The 20599-nt window shown below is 43.3% G+C and overlaps 1 protein-coding gene across 2 annotated transcripts in view; it reads left to right on the top strand.

Annotated features, from left to right (window-relative positions):
• The window catches only part of PTPN14 (protein tyrosine phosphatase non-receptor type 14), a 153861-nt gene that overhangs the window by 59297 nt on the left and 73965 nt on the right, over positions 1-20599 (top strand). For both annotated transcript variants that reach the window (XM_054587638.1, XM_054587639.1), the window contains exons 2-3: positions 5460-5787; positions 16145-16314. In XM_054587638.1, coding sequence (XP_054443613.1) covers positions 5614-5787; positions 16145-16314 — 344 coding nt within the window. In that variant the 5' untranslated portion in view covers positions 5460-5613. The remainder of the gene's footprint in view (positions 1-5459; positions 5788-16144; positions 16315-20599) is intronic.

Below are 20599 nucleotides of genomic sequence, written 5' to 3'. Positions count from 1 at the left end.
TCGAAGGCTCCAAATTCCTCAAGTGTCACTGAGGTCACCAGGAGGCCCTGCCCTACCCTGGCAGCAAAAATTCAACTCGTTCAGGATTCATTCTTTCATCGCAACGACAAATATTTATTTAGCTTCCTGCCATGTGTAAAGCTCCATGTTAGGTTTATAGGAGACCACAAAGCCGAATCTGACACAAATCTCTCCCTCGGGGATTCCCAGTGGGGAGCAAAGATGCCGGCGGGAATTTATACAGGGCGAGGGGGACTGCTGTGCCATCAGCTGTAGAGACAGAGCCACTCAGGCTATAAGGCCACAGGCAATTGGGAACCAGTTCCCCACGACCAAAAAAGAACCGTTGCTAACATCAGACATTATACACATGTTATTGACTGAGATAAGAAGAAGGCTAGTCTTCGAACCCACTCAGAATGGGCCCCATAGGACCTTTCATGAAATGATCAGCCCTTCTGCCACAGGTGGCAGCGCTGGGAGACGTGGTTCAATTTCGCTCTGGGTCATAGCTTCACCGAACTTCATATTAAACTCTGTATTCTGTGCTTTGCCCTTTTCTTTTCTTTTAAAAAGGCTTTCTTCACAGTAGCTGGTGAGATACTCAGAGCTTTCTTTTCACACCTGCTTTGCTTTCCTTTGAGCTACTAGTGTACATATGGTGACAGGGAAGAGGAAGGGGCTGTGCCCACACCTACTGAGTGGGTACCCCAAAGAACGTCTTTTCATTTACTGCTCACAAACAGGTGGGGAAGGCATTGTCTTTATAGATGAGTGAACTGAGGCTGGGAGAGGATCAATGACTTACCCTTCATGCCAGGCCTCTCTGCTTAACGCCAGCTCTTTGCCTCGAGGTTTGCCTGTGTTCTTTTCCTTAAGAGTAAACTTGGGTTCTCAGAAGCACTCAGCTCAACCTTCTCCTGTGAAGTGACTTTCCTCAGCGCAGTCTTTAACATTTGCTTTCCCTGCGCTTACGGATACAAAGACCAAGACTGGGAGCTAAAGAGTGCTCAGTGTTTGTGACATTTCCGTGGGTCCACACCCCCCGCCACCTCCCCCCCCCCGCCCCGCCCCCGCCTTTTGCTTCTTATTCCCAAGAACTTGCAACACTGAAGGGTTAGCATCTAACTCCCTGATCTGGTGCTGCTTTTCTAAGATGCACCTATGAAAAAGAGGATTAATAGGTTGTATTTTGAAATTCAAATAAATTACTGTCTTAAAAATATCATGAGTCAGTACTGTTAGTTTTACAGTCTCTATTAACAAAAAAGACTTACTTTAACTTCATGAAAGGAACAATTGCAGCTCATATTCTTTATTAGATATATTCTTGAAGAGTAGATGAATAAAATTCTGTATTTTAAGTGACTTTTTATAAATTTTTAAAAAAACTTTGTTTATTTACTTCTTGGAGAGAAGGGAAGGGAGGGAAAAAGGGAGGGAGAGAAAGATCAACGTGTAAGAGGTACATTAATTGGTTACCTCTTGCATGCTCCCAACTGGGGAACCTGGCCTGCAACCCAGGCATGTGCCCTGACTGGGAATCGAACCTCCGACCTTTTGGTTCACAGGGTGGCACTCAATCCATTGAGGCACACCAGCCAGAGCATGTATTTTTAGTGGCTTTTTATTTTTTAAGGAACTTCTCACTTAAACAAAACAAGAACACCTTGTAGTGAATAGAATGATGACTATTTAACTTGATCTCTTTTGAAAAGCCAGTTTCATGAGGAAAATCTAAAGTATCATAGACATGTGACCCTTCTAGGAGAATATGGCATTTTATTCCATGTTTTATAATGGTCATGTGGTAAATACGATGAAGCCCCAGCAAACCACATTCGCCAAGCTTTTAACAGAGGACTTGCTAGCAGACTTCATGTCGATTCTGTTGTATGGTGGGATATTGTAATCCTTGCCCCCTCTGCCTTTCAAGGACAAAGCAGAGGAATTGGGCTTAAAATACGGCAGGGAGGTGGATTATGTTTAAGGTAGAACCCTGTTCCTTTCTGGATAGTTAAAAGGTGGGTGAGTGACACATGTTATGGATTCTCCAGGAGCCTAAACGTGGCAGGTAATTCACAGATTCTTAAAGTGTTAAGATCATCTTCTCTAACCCTCTTGTTACAGGTTAGTGTCAAACAGATCGTTTACCTGAGATAATTTAGGGGTTGCCCTTCCTAAGAGTAAGGAATGTCTTAAATGAGTGCCTGGAAGTTCTTTCCAGAAGCACAGCTCTGTGACCACACAGGTTCTGGGTGTCGATGCCATGAGCTTTTAATTTAGGTAAATGATGTGTGTGTCAAAGATGGAGGAAACGTGCTCCCAGCTCTGGAGGAGTTTGGAGTCAAAACGTGCTGTTGCCTACGCCGTGAATCAGCTTGGTATAGTGAAATAAGCGCGAAGGACTGCGGGAGTTCAGACAAGTCATCTCTGATGGGCAGGACCAGAGAGGTCCATTAAAAGGCAGTACGGCTTAAACTGAACCACAAGGAGGAGGAATGGTTGCAGTCTGTACAGCACCTGCATTGAGGGTTGCTTTTTTTTTTTAAATCTTTTGATTGTGAAGATTTTTGGCTATACAGAGAAACTAAAAGAATAGTGCCATGCATAGGACACCTACCACCTTGAGTCAATAACTGTTAACGTTTTGTCATACTTGTTTCAACTCACAATTTGTGTGTGTGCTTGTGTTGTGTTTTAGCCATGTGTTAGTGAGTTAGAGGCATGTGACATTTTCACCCCTAAATATACTTAATCGGCATCTCCGAAAGCCATTCTCCTACAGGACCTTAATTCTACCATCAAAACCGGAAGAAAGTGAACAATAATACATTCACATCTAATTCTTTTTCTCCATTTCAAATTTCTCCAATTGTATGTGTCTGTTATAGCTATTTGGTTAAGGGTCACACGTTGCATTTTGTTTTTTCTAACTCTTAAATCTCTTTTACTCTAGAGCAGCCCCTTCTAACCCTACCTATTCAATTTTTGATGCGTGACCTTACCCTTTGGAAGGACCAGACCAGTTTTATTATAACTTTTTTGTTGCTGCCTTACCAGGGAAGTTTCTAGCATATTGAAGATTTAAAACATTTTTAAAAACTTAAAGGGTCAGGCATTTTGTAGGGGACATCTTGCCAAGCTGTCAGATGTTGTTCCTGATACTCCATTTTCAGTAGCTAATGTACTTTCATCTTTATTTGCAAAAATAATATAAGGCAGTTGTAAAAATGTTAGAACTATTTAGAAATCTGTAAAGTATAAAGTGAGAGTTCTATTTAATAACACCCCTGTGTAGCCCTGAGATAAGAGTTAATCATTTTGGTGAACTACGTTCTTTCCCATTTGTGTGTGTTTTTGGTTTGTATATGAAAAGAACTATGATAGTCTGCGCACATTGTTCAGCAGCTTGCTTTTTATTTTTAACTAACTAACTGGGCGTTAAGGATGGAGTCCCACAGAATAGGTAGTAAGGGTTGTTTTCACCAGTGGCTGGGATAAACGTGCACCAAGCCAGCCACGTTCTTTCCCCGGTGTTTAAGAGGAGACACACCCAATTGTAAAAGCGCCTGGCCCAGGATTAGCTATGTGGCTTGTGCTCACAGAGCAAATATTTTCCTCAGTTTGAGGCTCCCTCGCTAATATAGGAATAGAGTCTTGGTGTTTTGTGCTCTGTGGTTCAACAAGTTGTGGGAATGTGTGAGTAGTAATCTCTTAAGGGCTCTGTATTTGAATTCTGGCTTTTCTTTTTGTCTTTTGGGGGGCGGATCCCTCCATATTCCTTTCTGTAGATATCACGAGATCATCAGATCGGTCTACCTTGGAGGTAAACACGATACTCTGCCAACATAAAGTCATTTAGAAACGTTAATATATTTTACCAAGCCGAAGTCTCTACCAGCATGTGTATTTTAAGCCATCGTAAAACATATACCTGTCATGCTCAGGAATGTGCTGAGGGCAGTCGTTAAAGACCGGCCGGGGGAGTGTGTTTTGCTGTGTCGTAGGGCTGTGCCCTGACAACTTGCACGAGGCCTGGGGTACCGATGTGGAGTGTTTGCTAAATATTGAAGCCACTTTATTTATTAATTCAAGAATACCTGCAAGTCATTATTCATATTGGTCCCTGCGAGTGTCAGGGGGCTCAGAGACAGTTCTGTGGATGAAGGGTTTGAGGGCCAGCTGAACCTGCCAGGCTTAGAGAGTCCAGTTAACAGAGCAGTCACGTGAACAGGAGAGGGTCCTTTGGCCTCGATGGACAGCAGAAAGGCAAAGGGAGAGGCCGTCTGGGCATTCTCGGCTTCTTTGGGAGATGCGAGCGCTCGGTGGGAGCATTGCAGGCTCTGGGTGGAATGGGAAGGCCCCTTTGCCGTTGTTATTTCATAGCTGTGTTCTCTGTGGCAAGAATGTCATCACTGGCATTTGGTGGGACACCAGGGTGTCAGGAAATCTTGTTATTAGTAAGTTAAATTATCTGTAATTTGGGGACAAGGCTTTTACATCAAGCATTTTGTAACAGAATGAAATGATGGCAGAGTGGTTCCCCATATCTAACTGTCTAAATATTTGGTAGAAAAAGGACAAGGAATTATAATTTCGAGCACATTAAAGAATTTATATATTTAAAAGTGTTTTAAAAAAGTTGCCCTGGCTCGGTTGGAGTGTCGTCCGGTACACCATAAGGTTGTGGGTTCGATTCCTGGCCAGGGTACATACGTAGGTTGTGTGGTCAATCGGGGAGTGCACGGGAGGCAACCAATCGATATTTCTCTCTCAAATCAATAAAAAACATTTCCTCAGGTGAGGATTAACAAAAGAAACTAGGAAGTTGCTGATGATTAAATGTCTATTTCCTCCATAGTCTGTTATTTATTCTAAGTAAATAAAGTAAACGAGAAAATAAGTACTAAAATACTACAATCAAAATAAAGGCAGATCATGCCGCTGAAAGTAAAGAGGCAGCGTTACTAAGAGTCAGGAGGAACAAGATAAGATTTTGATCAGTGAATCATTTGAATCAACAAACCTCCTTTTTTTCCCTCTTTAAAACAGGAATCATAAAGCTACAGCCTAGGGTTGTTCACGAGGTTGAAATGAGATAATATATGTTTAGAAGTTAAAAAAAAAACACAGTGTTCAGATTTCACTCTGATTGCTTTCTTGAGCAAACAGGATTGCAGATTGGAAAAGCATGCACGTTGAAGTCGCATAGACGGGTTTGGATTCTTTGCCGTGGAGGCTGCATTCTCAGACGAGTTCTTTTACTTTCTCTGAATCTCTTCAGTTATAAAGTGGATTTTTATCACCCTTGCAAGATAAGATAAAGTGTCTGGGTTCTCCCAAGCACATTGCTGGTTCTGGCATCGGGACGTTCATCTTGGCGAGGGAGAGGGCATGCCACACGTCCGGTAGCTTCCCTTCAGCGAATGACCTTGCTGTTGCTTTTCTGTTTGCAGCGATCCTGCAGAGTGCCACACCGGGCATGGACACCCTTTCCCGTGTCTGGAGGAGCACAGCTGCTAGTGCCATTGCCCGGTCCCGAAACTGCTAAGGCCATCTCAGGGGCGTGGGCGCCAGGATAGGAGGGCGGCATCCGAGGGCCACAGAGCCATGCCTTTCGGCCTGAAGCTCCGCCGGACGCGGCGCTACAACGTCCTGAGCAAGAACTGCTTCGTCACCCGGATCCGCCTGTTGGACAGCAATGTCATCGAGTGTACACTGTCCGTGGAGAGCACGGGGCAGGAGTGTCTGGAGGCTGTAGCCCAGAGGCTGGAGCTGCGGGAGGTAAGGGTGTGTGTATGTGTGTAGCATGCGTGAGCGAGAACTCACCCAGGGGACCGGCCACCTGTCTTGTGGCACCTGCCATGCTCTTTCTTCAGCCTCGGCCTTGTATTCAGAAGAATCCTATTGTACTTGAGTGCAGGCTTGATCTTACAACCTTCAGGGGAGACGAGCAGGATGCCACCCAGAGCTTTCACAGGGTGGCAGCCTCCCTTTGTTTTGGGCCGCTGAGGAGATGCTGGGGGAGTTGCAAATGAGAGGCTCTCCTCGCCAGAGCCATTCTCTGTCTTTAAAAGAGTCTTGAGTGGGTAGCCGGTGTGTTGGCATTCTTGCTGCGCGCCAAGGAGAGAACTCCCATCTGGGGGATGGATGCGGCTGCTTTTATTTTTGCTCGTTTGTTTCTATAGTTTCCTCTTCAAAGGGAAGAAAAAGAGAATAAGCATTTAGAGTGAGTGTGAGCAGTGAGGCTTTTTGTGGGAGCTTGGCAAATAAGGGTTGTGTTCCTTTTAAGATTCCTCCTGACTCTTGTTTTCTTTTTACTGTCTGTGAGACTTCTTTGGGCTTTATGCAAACGCAGCATTGACCAGAAAAGACAGCCATGCCTTCACTGTTTAGAGGAGATTCTTACTTAGGCCAATGTGTCCTTTCTAATAGGCAAGTCCTGTTTTTTTCAGTCTTACTGCCATTTCAGAGAAGAGTCATGGTGAGTAATCCATACAAGCATTGGTGTCTTGAGAGGCATGTGTCATGCCTGCTGGTCGATTAGGTGGTGTGGTGGCATGGTTGGAGCCATGTGTCATGCCTGCTGGTCGGTTAGGTGGTGTGGTGGAAGGGCTGCCAGTGCTGAAATGACTGTAGCTTCCTGAGATTCAAGCCTTACTGAGGACAGACAAAGCTTTGTCATTGTCCTGGGCCCTGTGACATTACTGTCTAAGACCTCAGGGTGATGGAGGAGAGGAGCGTGGTGTCTGTTGGAAGTGATTGATTGATGGCGCTTGATACCCTCATGATCCACCTTCTCTCCATGTGCACATAGGAACTGGGGCCTCAGAAGGTCTTCCTCTCCCCTTGGAGCCTTCCACAGACTGATTTTTAACCTCCGGGGGACTGTTCCACCTGAACACTTCTGTCTCCTGCTGGTCTTCATGTTTATATTCTGGTTTCAGAGCTCAGGTCTTCCTTTGAAGTTTATTTTCCTGTGTGGGCGACGGTCCTGCCCAGCAGAGCCCAGTGTAGCTCTGTGGCTGACACAATAGCATAAACGTGTTCTGGCCTTGCTGCTTGATGGCTGGCCCTTTTCTGCTTGTTAGTAGCTCATCTGGGGACACATTCCAGCACAGGTGTGCACATGGGCATGAAGGAAGAACCTTAATACTGTAGGTTGGTTGAGCAGGAGACTAATTTAAATTCTTGGAAAAATTTTAGTTGTAGATCATTTAAAAATATATGCAGTGGTTTAACTATTGAGTATTCCCAGCAACTCACATTAGAGTAACTGAGAACTCTTCACAGGCATTGGGAGGCATATATATAGAATGTGGTTAAGTAGTTGCAAGTGCAGGCATTGGAGTCTTGGACTCGAGTTCAGGTTGTAGTCCCGTTGCCTAGGCAACCTTGGAAAAGTTGCTGCACTTCTGAGCATCAGTTTGCTCACCTGGGAGTAACGGGAATAATGGCACTCACTTTACTTACCTTATGGGGCTGTTGTAAATATTAAAAGAGATACAGTAAGGAAAATGCATAGTGCTGTCTCTAATAATATGTAATTGTTCCAATTTGAGTCTTTTTCATTGAAGAAAATCTTCAGTAACTGCAGTGTTCAGGCACTGTTTTAAGGCCCAGGGAACTGGACCTTTGCAGATCCAAGGATGTGAAAAAGCAGGCTCATTCTGGGGACTGAAAAGCCACCTCTGCAGATCAGCAGGTAGAGCTGCAGTGCAAGGTGCAAGGTGAGGCGTGTCTGGAGATGTATATGGTAATAATTACTCCTAGCAGACTATTGTTTCTGGCAGCAAGAGGGCAAAGGTCAACCCCAGATTATCCCACAACTGTGTTGTCACAAAGGATAAAGCAGTGAAGCCCACATTTGCTGTCAAGTGTGTGTGGCAGTGTGTGACTGATCTTCTAATGCTAAGGTGTGGTTTGCATTTAGTGCCGGCTTTATTTGGATGTGCCCCAAACGGGTGCATCCACATTAGAGCAAATTACTTTCTTTTCTAATTGTATGCTTTTGTTCTGTGACAGGAGACATCGAAGGTATGGGCTTTTGTGAAACAATCTCATAGCTGCCTCTGAACAGCTGGGTGAGATAGAGCAGGCTAAGCATCCACACCTCAAGGAGGAATGCATTTTCCACCCAGAAGCCAAAGTAGGCGGGGGCGAACACCGGGTCTGCTCCGCGCACCGCACTGTGTACTGGGGTCAGTTTCCAAGCAGAGCTGATGGTGCTTGAGAGGAGAAAGTGGAGATCCATCTAAAAATAGAACAAAATGTTTAGTCTTGAAGAAGGCTTGGAAACCAGATTGCGGTGGATTTTTGGCTTTGCCATGAGAAGGGTCCAGTGGTTTAGGTGCACCTTAAACTTTATAATAGCTTTATGTTAGAAAAGGAAAATTGATTTTGATACAATTTTTGATCTACATTAATTACAATTTGTGTTTTGCCACTTAATTTTATTAGATAATTTTATTTTTTTAAAAGCGGTTCTAAGTTTACAACAAAATTGGGTGGAAAGCAGAGTTCCGTATACCTCCTCCCCGACCCGTTCCTAGCCATCCCCTCTACTATCAGTATCCCAAACCGCAGGAGAACATTTGTTACAGTTGATGAACCACGTTAATACATCATTATCCCCCCAAGTCCATAGTTTACATGAGGGTTCGTTCTTGGTGGTGTGCGTCATGTGCGTTCTGACAAATGTGTAACGACAAGTATCCGTATGATAAGCTTTCTGAGGGTCAGATCTGGTTTTGAATGCACTGATGTGCTGCCACTTCAAATGGCATCGAGAAGGTCCAGTAGCCTGGTTCCAAGGGCCAGCAATAGTCAAGCTCAGGGAAGCTGAATTTAATAGGGTCCCTGCTCCCAGAAACCCTAGAGTTTAGAGAATTAGGACAAACAAGCTACAGAGGGAACAGCCCGTGCCGAGGTACAGAAACAGGAAAGCATGTGGAATTTTCAGGGAGGGGCCGAGTTCAGTTTGCACTGGTCTGTTTGTGTGTGTGTGGAGGGGTCACGAAGGGTAGGAGAGTGGAAGAGCTGGCGGGAGTCTGCCTTTGAAGGTGGTAACGCATCTGGAGAGGGAATTGTAGCTGGGTCCTGAGGGTATTGTTTCCAGAATGTCTCACAAAAATAATTAAAGTAATTGCCACCTTTTAATGCACTTTTCATGTATCCATTCCCTGAATTCTCCTAACGCGTCTATAAGGTGGTTCTTCTTGCTGCCCCTATTTGAGGGATGTGGGACCACATTACAGAGAGACATGCCCGCTTTCACTGGTCTGGGTCAAACCCAGGCAGGCAGGCTGCACTGTGCTAATTCCCCGGGACGTGTGGCGGCAGAAAAGGGGCCGTGGTAAATGCTTTGGCAAACACCCTAGTAAGGTCTATAGATTTTTTTAAACAATGTGTTGAATTCAGTGGTTCACAGTTATTTTAGTTTTTTATTAAATACTCTTTGAATTGTTTGGGGATCAAAACTCTGCTGTGAGACAGGAAACCATTGAAGGATTTTAAGGCAGAGCCTGATGTGATCACCCTGTGTTTTCGGAAAAGAGCTGAACAGCAGAAAGGAATGAGGACGGAGACAGGAGGAGCAGAGATAGAGGCAGGTAGACACAGCAGTAACCCTGGCAAGGGGAGAGCAAATGAACTCCTTATGGAAATAATTCCTTTTAATTGTTTTAAGTTCAGAATAAAAATTGGTATGACTTTCTGGCAGGAAAAGATTTAAGAAACAGAGGCTCAGAAAGTTAGAACTCTGATAACATAGCTACAGCCTATTCGGATCAATGGACTTCACCCCTTACTTTCCCCCAAATGATATCTTTGGTGGCACGTTAATGTATAAAATGGAGCAGTTCTGTTTGCAGAGGGGATGGCTGCCTAGAGTTCCATTTCCTCGTGTCCCCACACACAGTTTGAAAAATCACTGACTGAGGTTAAGAGAGAAGGTGTTAAAAGCATTGCGGCCTTGTGACTGATTCTCCTATTTTAAAAACATGGAGAAGCCACAGAGGTCGGTGGCTGGGAATGTGAGCTTGGATCAAACCGCCCGGGTTTGCATCCTAACTCTGCCACTTACTAGCTGTGTCATCTGGGATGGTTACTTACCGGGTGCTTCCAGTTTCTTATCTGTAAATGGAGATGGTAATAGTAGCAACGTCCATGAGTTGTTGGGGTGATTAAATGAGGTAGTTGTCACACAACGTAACCATCCGTATTTCAGTGTGGTGGTCTCCTCCGCAGGACCCTGCGCTGTCTAGATCCCGCCACCGGAGCTTCGGGGACAGGGCTCTTCCCCTTTCACACGTCTGCTTGTTCCATTTTCAGACGGCTTTCGTCACTGCAAACTGTGATGGCACATGGAACCAAGTCTTTCAGTTACTTGAACAGTTATTCATTTAAGAGTGTGCTGGCCAACGTGATGGCCACTGGCCACATGTGGCCGCTGAGCACTTGAAATGCGCTAGTGTGAACTGGGACGTGCAGTAAGTGTGAAACAGCAGATTTTGAAGACCCAGTATGGAGAAAGAATTAAAATATTTCATTCATCATTTTTATGTTAGTTATGTGTTGGAAGTATCACATTTCAAATATATCATTTTAAATAAAATTTATTAAAATTAACTTCTTAAATATGTGGCTTACATTGTCTTTCTACTAATCAGTGCTAGTCTAAGAACAGCAGGGTAGCCATGCTAATAGTAATAAATAACATAAAGAATGACAATAAAATATAAAAATATGCTAGAATTACTTCCTTTAGGGATAATGTTGACTCTCCTTTTAATGAAAAAATAATAAATGGGGAAGGGATAGATAATTTAACAAAATTATCTGAGATACTCTTCACAGCTAAAGTCTATTCAAGATAGAGAACTGTTTTTCTATTAGAAAGTCCAACATTCTTGGAAATGTGAATTCAGTGACTCCCGGGCCTCTCCAAAGCTAAACTAAGAACCTGGTTTTTAAAAGAACCCAAAGTAAAAAATCCATAGTCATTTCATTGGGTGGGTGATTATCCTCCAACTTATCCTCCCTCTTTTTTTGGGGGGGGGGTGATTTATATTTTTGTCTTTCCTAAAAGTTGATTCATCTAAAGCTATCAGCCACGGTAGAGATGCCCCATATTTTGCTGTTTTCACAGTGGCTGGAGTTTTAAAGACATGGAATCTTAACATGCATTTCCTATCATCAAAAAAAATCTAACTTACGTCAAGGATATTTCTGAGGCTTGCATTTATTTTGGGAATTGGTAACTTAAGTGTGATTATGGGAGTACTTGATTAAACAGAACAACAAATTTCCTGACCCTGTCAGGTAATAGTGGCATTTGCTGTATTTTATAGTCTGCTTAACCACATCCATGTGTGTTTGTATGTGTAGTGGGCTAAAATAATCAACACTGATTAAGATTCAATTGAAAAGTAGTGGGCTTGGAAGACTTGTGAATTTGTCTTTTTGTCTTTGTTATGACAATAATGGGAAATCTTATTAGCTCAGTGTCAATTCTGTAGGGTAAATTGGTACCAATATTTGCCTTCTAGACACAGAGATTGTAGGTGAAATAATTTCCCCGGTCCTAACTTGTAAGTCTTCATTTTTTGTCTATTCTGAGTGATCTTTCTTGACTGTGAGATTTGCTTCTTAGGTCTATGTTAGTCTGCAGTTTCTTTTCCTGTGCTTTTTTTTTGAAGAGATTGGCTAGGAAACAAAGATGGTGTGGTTGTTAAGGATAGATGTGTCAACTGTAGAAATCCCAGACCTACCCAGAGTAGAGGTTGATTGCACACAAGTTGTGTTTTCACAGTTATCCAACTAACGTACAGTGGCTTAGTTTCCAAAGCCACTGGAATGAGATTGCATGACGTGCAGTTTCAGAGTCTGCCTATAGTCATCTTTAGAAGTGTTTTCCATGCCTCGGTGCACGTTTTAGTGCTTGATGTAATCCCTGCCCGTGGAGGCACACCAACTCGCTCTGTTTCTAACTTTACAACTGAAATACTGGGCACTACAGGCAATCTATTACAACTTCATGCAAGAAATTTTAAACATTTGCTTCTGGATGATTAACTCTTCAAAATGCTTGAGATAAGATCATGGATTTAATCCGTAGTATTGTAATTGCCAAGATGGCATCTATAACCCTTACAAACAGCATTAAAGCTGTGCATTTGGTCACAAAACTGGGAAAAAAACCCCACAAGAAATCTTTTCCTGTTAATAGCCAATGTGGGGGAATAGCACGATCTCTACAAATAAAGGAACAAATGAATCAAAAGTGCTCCAGACTGCTTTTAAAGGCAGTCTTTTCATGATGCCAAAAGAGAGATCTTACTCTGACTCTAAAGTGTTCACACACCACTCTGCCACAAAAGAAGCTAGCCTATTGTTGAGTGCACGAATACACTATGCTTCCTCTGTTAAAATGCGACACTCCAAACCAAGCAAATGAGGAAACTACTCATGAAAATGGCAATTTAGCATATCTCCCCTGGGTTGTTTCTTGGTGCATTTTTAGTAACTGACTCAGAGGTGCGGTGCCTCTCCCTGCGAGCTGGTTCTTCTGTCTTCTTTTCTTACCATGGCCGTGAACTCACTGTAGAATTCCCGGCACCAGAGCTGTTTTTCAAAGAGAACTAGAGCAATAAAATCGGATGGCTAGCTCACCCAGAGGCACCTTGAGATGAGACGGTCCTGGCTTAGGCTGGGTGCCTGTGAGGCAAACCAAGCAAGGATTACCCGCATTTACCTGGGCAGCACATTGGGATCCTTCTGGTTGTGGAGGAGGTGGTTTCTCTTTGGAATTGTCCACCACATTCTCCTCAGCCACGTGGCGATGGTGCGCAGGGAGGCTCAGCTTGCAGAATCCAGCTGGAGTTCGAACTGGCAAGTCCACTGTGAACAGGCCTGCTGTGGTCCCAGCTGGGCCTGATGGGAGTAATGGTCTCTTGGCTGACCCATAGGAAGTTGGTAGGTGCACATATTCATTTAAGTGAGCTGTTAAGTTCTGGTTCCATTTCCTGGGCGGCACTGTGTACACATGACAGAATAAACATGCACTGCCTAGTAGACTTGATGAGAGCAGGGTAAGAACTTTGAGACCGTTTTTCCCCCTCTTCCGCATACCCCAGATTAGGGATATAGGTGGAGTAAGAATGAGAGAATGGGGTGGGGATGGAGAAGGTTACTTTGGGCACTGCTTCACAGAACAGTGTGTGTGTGGGGGGTCTCATGAATGGACTTTGCTTCCTGCTTGATGACTGAATTCAGCACTTCTAAAAGCCAGTTGTTCTGGCTGCGAGTAGGTAGAAACTCGGTCCTCCAGGTGACCTGCCTCCCCCAGTTCTACCCTGCACTGGAAACCCTGTGTTTTGAGTAGTTCCATAATTATTTTACTGGGTAAAGGCAGAACAGTCACCTTGAAATATCCTGTGTCCTGTGGAAAAGGCTATGTTGCAACAACAAAAAAATCTTATGCCATGGATTCGGTTTTTATTCTTTTGCATCGGAAGTGGTTTGCCTTGTTATTTAGAGCTCTGTGCTATTGATGATGGCTCAGGTCTGCCACCCTACAGGGATTTCTCCTGTGCCTCATCAGCCCCTTTTCAGAGCAAGCACCTGAGTGTGTGCGTGTGCACTCTATGGCATATTCTTACTCGGGTTTTCTGAGGGCTGACGATCAGGTCTGGTTTAACGGGTGGGTGGGTGGGAATGGGAAAAGGAGATTGAAAATACTAGCCTTTAAAGCATAGGAGCAGTAAGAATTTTTTTTTCAAATTTTCTTTTGAGAAATCAACTGTAGAATGTTTATGCAGTTACTGTGGGCCCTTTATAATTTGAATGTTACTAATTTGAGTGAATGTTATAATTTGAATGAAGTATGGCCTATAAAATTATACCCCCAAATGTCAAGGCTACTTTTAGTGAAAGATAATAAATCATGCTTGGCCTGTTAAGCAACTGTGAAGTTTGTCCTCCCTTTCTCCACCCATGCTTATAAAAGGGCTCTTTTCCAACTAACATAATTATTACATAGCACATTTCTGTTTACATGTATTACCTCATTTATTATATGCAAACTCACTGCTGGCCATCCAAAATATTCTCTACGGCACTGTGATCCTTAAAGGCTCTCAGTATGATGCAGAATCACCCCGGCCCATTTCCAGGCGGTTTATTAAGTGCCCCGATAAGCTTATCGCATGAGCCTGCATTATCGATCCTCTAGGACGGCCTCAGCATGATGTTCCCGTGTCCCGCCAACACCTGTAACGAGACTATAAAGAAAACCCCGGGGAGGCACTGCTTCATGACTTTTTTCCCCCTCACACCTTTTAGATTTTTATGTTTTTGACAGGCTTTCTAGCTTCTACTTTTGCTTGCCTTTTCTCATTTAGTTCCAGATGAGAAAACCTCTGTTTTCTAATTCTGTGGTTCATGGGGATGTCAGGACTGCTGATAAAAAAGATGCTTCAGGCTTGTCTGCTTTTATTTCTCAATGGAGGCGTTGGTGGTAGTAGCATCAGCAGCAACAGAAGTAGCTACTTAACACATGCCCCCTATACACACAGTTGTTTGGCATCATCTCATTGACACCCTTTGAAGCCTGTGCGGGTCATGGTTGTAGTGAGCACCCCCATTTTACAGATGAGAAAGCTCTGAGGTGTGGGGAGGTTCAGTAACTTGGCCACAGGCACTAGGGCGGTGAGTGCAAGAGCCACGAGATGAACTGACTTCAAAGTCTGTTTTCTTTCCACTCAGCCACATTTCACTTCCTCCACATCATCCGTCACATGGGGACAGCTCATGGACTCACCAGGGCTGGGAAAGGAACATAGGCTCAGAATTCGCTCTAGCAAGTGTGTCTGAGTTGATAGAACCTTAGCTCTGTTTGTTGTATTTTTGTTGCTCGAGAAATGCATCGACCTCTGATGTGAACTTGCCCAGTGGAACATCATAGAGGAGAGCGGATTAAATCGCTGCTCCCATCTGCAATGTCAGTTAAAAATGCCCTGTAGAGTATTAGGGTCTGTAGCTTCATGGAGGCAGTTTCATGTCTGGTTTTGCAGTTGAATCAGAGTCAAAACTTACGACAGGCCTTGGTAGGGTTGTGGCACGGTTGGTCTTTGGTATTGAGGAGGGGGCAGCCAGCTGGAGGGGAACGTCTGCACAGGAATGCCTTTGGAAATTAAATGTGGTAATGAAAACATTCTTTTGAAGGCAGATTTCCAGGTGTGCTCTAAAGCATTCTAGGCTATAATTGAAATATAAAAGAATGCTTCAAAAGCAGTGATCTATTTTGTGGTGATTGTAGTGCTAATCCTGAAATCTGAGCATTAATTAATATGAAGACGGGATTGGCTGTATAAAAGCACCTGTTTTAATCATTTAGCATGTTGTTCAAAACTAAACTGGGTGAGGCTTCAAGTCTAAAGGTGAAAAGCTTGCTTTCATCTATCAAACCCCATCATAATCGGCCAAGAACAGCCACCGGGGGCCCTGTGGCAGCTGTGAAGAGGGGACCCTTCCACCCTGAAAGCTTGATATGGGGGAGATTGGCTGCAGTTCATGTGCAATGAAGTGGTCGAGGTGATGTTTTTCTAAAGACTCCATTAAAGCTCAAAAGGAGTGAATCAGCTTTCAGTTAAAATCTGGTACTGGATGAAAATATTCTACACTGTGGAAGCTTTCAGTTGGCAGAAGGTTTTGTCTTGGTTGTATGAGCAGCTACTTTGCAGCAGGTGCAGGAACCGTGTTTGCCTTTGCCAGAAGGCTCCACGTGAAATCACGGGGCACTCAGAAGCTACAGGAAAGTCGGCCTTGAGAGCTTAGGAAAAAAGTCAGCATGGTCTCCACCCAACACCACCCCCTTTATCTACACGAGCGCATCGGTACCCACATGTACAAACAGTAGCAGTGGGTGTGAATACTGCTTCTGGATACTCAGTGTAGATCACACTACTGTGTACACATGGTTTCTTTTTAATTTGTCCCAATGTTAAAAAAGTAAAAGCCAGATCCGTGTATATGGGCTGGGGAAGCCAAGGTGGCGTGGGACACAGGAGCCTTGTTTCCTGTGTGGTCTTGGGAAGGCCCTTGTAAGCAGGAACTGATGTTGTTTTACCCTTTTATCTAGACACACTACTTTGGCCTCTGGTTTCTCAGCAAGAGCCAGCAAGCACGATGGGTGGAGCTGGAGAAACCTCTGAAGAAACATCTGGACAAATTCGCTAATGAGCCTCTGCTTTTCTTCGGAGTCATGTTCTATGTGCCAAATGTGTCATGGCTTCAGCAAGAGGCCACAAGGTAGGTGCATTTTTTTCCGCGTTCCACACGAGGGTGTGGATGAACTGTGAGGCGTCAGCTGAAGTAGATGAGCTTGTTGATTTAGCGGGGGGTGTGTGTGGTGTGAGTGTAGTAGGGGAGAGCATGCAGTAGATGGGGATTCTTTACCAGTGTTTTTCAGCTTTAGAATTTTTAGAATTTTTGTGTGAATCCATTTAGCTAACTAAGTCTGGCAGTTCCCTACAATGCTAGTGAGTCAGGTAGAATTTCATGTCTCGCAGCATGGAAGTATTCATTGGAGACTGTGGGTAAAATACGGTAGACTTGAATAAAAAATTAACGACCTGCTTACCGTTTAGTCCACGCTTTCCCTCATAATGTCTCCAAACAAAATGTACCTTCCGTCTTTGGATTTGAGGATTGAGATGGTAACTGAAGATGGAAGTAGAGTTGAGGACAATGTTGGGAAGTCACGAGTTTTCATTGTCTGAGGTTAAATGAGAGGAGACAGGAAGCCAGTGGTAGAGGGGAGTCCCTTTTGGGGATTGGTCCCATCTTCCTGCCCATTGGCTGCTTAACATTGGAGAGCATCACCTACCATCTTTGAAATGATATTTCCCTCTTGTCTGTAAAGAGAGGGGTTTGGATGACTTCCTCAAATTCTGATAGTCTGTGATTCTATGAATGAAACAAATGTATTTTTGTTAATGTTAGTATAGTTCACTGAGTGATAAGAATTTTTCATTAAAATGTGCTGGGGGGGGGTGTCTCCTCATCCAATGGTTATTTTCAGTAATAAAAGGAATTGCATAAACTCTGATTTTCACCCTTTCCCTGGCTCATGGCACTCAGAACGCTGGGAAGCCATGTCCATGATAGTCTGAGACAGAGGAACGGTGTTCGACTTGATTATTGCACATGTGGTTTCTTAGGTTTTGAATTTCTGAAATAAGGAGGTACTTGCAATTTTTAATATACATTTTGTGGGAATAGCTTCCTTTAAAAAAAAAAATAAGAAACTGTTGTTTAAATAGGTAGTATTTCTATAAACAGAGGTCATGAAATAGCTCCCAGTCTGGCCCAGAAAACCTGTGTTCAGTCTTTCTGGTGTCATCTACTTGAAGTACTTGGTTGTGTACTGTCGTGCATTGTTTTCAAGTTACTTCACTTATCTAAGGCCTTTCTGTACAAGAAATTATTTACGCTTCAAAATTGGACGATTTCCTCTGGCTTTTGAATCCTCACTGAGTACCTTACACAGCTAGGAACACAGCATTAGATTAATAAGTACTTGCTGATCCATGGCTCTTGGACCATTAAATGTAAGGCAATGAGTAACAAGACCGAAACATGGACTATAAATTAATGCACATTGAAAAAAAGTTGTCTGTGAGGAAAAAAATGAAGTGTTGATACCTTAGACAGACTGTAAAGGTCTGTAAGTTCTGTTGTGGTAGAAGAGCAGTTGAAATGGCAAGGGACTCAGAAATTGTGTTTCCTGAAGTTAAAAGAATCAGGCTGTTTAGAAAAGTGAAGACTTGCGGGGGTGGAGTAGCTGCCTGAGGATATTTGAAGACTTGTGAGGAAGGAATTCTGCAGCCACTCTGGAACAGAAAATTAGACCTGATAATAAGGGAAGTTCAAGGAATTGAAAGACTTTGGTTACTTGGCTCAACATAAGAACACGGTTTCAACAATCATAATGAAATCCCTATAAAAGTGGAACAAGCAGACATATAAAAACGCAAGAGCCCTGGAGTATGGAAGGGAGTGGCGCAGAGTGGATAGAGGTGTAGTGACCGCCATATTGGGTAAGATGGCAGAGTAGACCAGTTGCTTAAACAGACTGGGACCGGATATATCACAATTATCCAGAGTATTAATTATAAATATGGATTCTAGGGCTGTACCAGACGTCTGAATGGGGATATCTAAGGCTGGGGATCAGGAGGACGTACTGATGAAAATGAATAATATTCCTCAAGTGATTCATCCATACTTGGGAATCAATAAATTTGTTAACCTCTAAAGTTCTTTGCAGTTTTAGATTTTACAAGTAAGTAAAATCAAGACTGCATTATTTGGCTGTCAATATGTACATTCATAAGCTAAAACAAAGCAAAACGTGTTCAGACTTCAAAATTGGAGGGAAAGAGTAAGAATTTTTGGTGGTGGTGGTGGTGATTGAGCCTGGAGATTCAGATGCACTTTTTTCCTTTTCCTTTAGAATTTCTTCTTGCTCAGTTTGGTTCATTTAAGAAGTTTGATAAGGAGGGACAGAGTGTTTCCAACACAAGATTCTGAAGCAAATTCTGTCACTGTCATTAACTCAGAAAAACAAAGAAAATAATTTAAAACTTTGAAGGACATTTTTAGACTTAAGCATTGAAACTAAACTGTGTAGATTTCAGCTATGACCTTTTTATGGCAAAGGATGTTTAAAGTTAAGAGCTGGGTTTGCATGAAGGGGGTGTGTGTGTGTGTGTGTGTGTGTGTGTGTGTGAGCATTGAAGGAATTATTGTTGCCCTCGGGGGTCTTGAAACTGAACTGCACTAACAAGGGGTGTCAAAGCAAACCCAAGACTTAAACTGGGGAGATGGAGAAAAGTATTGTAAGTAAAGAAAGGCAGATTTCTAGAGGGAGAAAGGAAAGAAAAAGGGCATAGCATACACTTGGGAAGGTTGAGGGTCACTAACAGTGACTCAGGTGTGATTCAATGTGACCTACCCTGGGTGGCAGGCACATAGAATATAAAGGAGATTTGGTTAGGACAGAATCACATTTTTAAGTGCTCATGGTTTCTGGGTTTGATGTTAGAGACAAATAACGAGCTGAATTCAAGCTGAAGAATGCCACTGAGTCATTAGGATTCTTTTTGTGGTGGTGGGGCAGGCAGGAATCTGAGCTGTCCTGGGAGATTTTAGAAGCATCTGAGGTCCCATCTGAACATTGAAACTGTCTTCCAGGCAGAGCAGCCAAGGAGAAGCAGCGGCTGTGGGGCAGGATTCCAGGGGGATGTTTCATGGAAGGAGGAGGGTTAGTGACTAACTCTCTGGCCATCCGCTGTTACCTGGGTTACCGGCATCTCAGGTGGGAGATGGGCCTTGGCATCTGAGAGCACCTGGGATCTGCCGTGTCTGACACAAAACAGTTAGTCTTTGTGATGCCCACAGAGTGAGATATTTGCATAGATTAGACACAGAAATCTGTCTTTCATTGTGGGCAGCCCGTTGGAGGAGGCAACCATTCAACCATCTGGGCTTAAAAAATAAGCCTTTGTCTGGAGCCAACCAAACTTGTTTTTATCCAACACATGTTTGCAATGGTTTGGCTGCTTCTATTGGAGAGTAAAACAGGTTCTATAGCATTAGTCAGGACCAGCCATTTCTTCTCTCTGGATAAAGACAGAGAGCTTAGAACTAATACTCTGGGTCTTTGTTCGTTCGCTTGTTTGATGTGTGTGTGAACCCATATATAGTGAGACACATAGAGGTGAAAGGAAGATATATTTAAAAGGCATGCATTTCATTTCTTGTCCCCAGGCAGTCCCACCCTTGAAAACCTGCAGATCAATAGACTATACAAAACAAAACAACAAAAATTTGCAAATGTTGTTGGTTGCAAACTAAGAAGGCAACAGACTTTATTACAATGATCAAGTCCAGATATTTTTTTTTTTAATTAGGAAATTGAGGAGCTCTGTTTTTTTGACATTAATTTTGACATACTGTGTTTCTGCTTATCTCCTGGGTATGACTTTTGAAGAACAAATCTCCTCGTAAGTGAGGGAAATCGGCCAAGATACCATGATTGAGTTGGAAAGAAAAGGACAACTCAGGCCCTACTTTTAGGTGATAACTGAAGGACAAGACAAAAGATACCAGAAGGAGAATACACACGGGAGTACACGTTCTTACAGCAGTGTGAAGAAACGGATAAAGAGGACACCCGAGGAGACAGATGGAGGATGAGTTGTGAACCCATAGGAATTAAAAAGATTAAGAGGAAAAAGTTTGTTAATCCCACTCCAAGCTGTTAAGACCCATTACCTTGGGGCTTTAAAAATCTTTGCTTTCCCCAAACCTTTGCTTAAAATGACTCAAGGGATGGGACCACCGTATTATTTTTTTCCATTTTGCTTTGCTGCTCATATTTCTTTTTGCCAGCTTTTCTGTTCACTGAAGGGACTCTTGCTATAGCAGTTCATCTTTCTGTGACTCAAAGGAAAGATTTTTGTAATGTGTTTTAATCATTTGCATAGCAACAGGCTCATTATAAACACATGGTTTTCAGATTTTTCTGGAC

Source organism: Pteronotus mesoamericanus, unplaced genomic scaffold (assembly GCF_021234165.1).
Source record: "Pteronotus mesoamericanus isolate MK-2021 breed Mesoamerican mustached bat unplaced genomic scaffold, CSHL_Meso_final scaffold_1186, whole genome shotgun sequence".
NCBI classification, from domain to species: Eukaryota; Metazoa; Chordata; class Mammalia; order Chiroptera; family Mormoopidae; genus Pteronotus; species Pteronotus mesoamericanus.
This window is presented reverse-complemented; position numbering and strand designations above follow the sequence as displayed.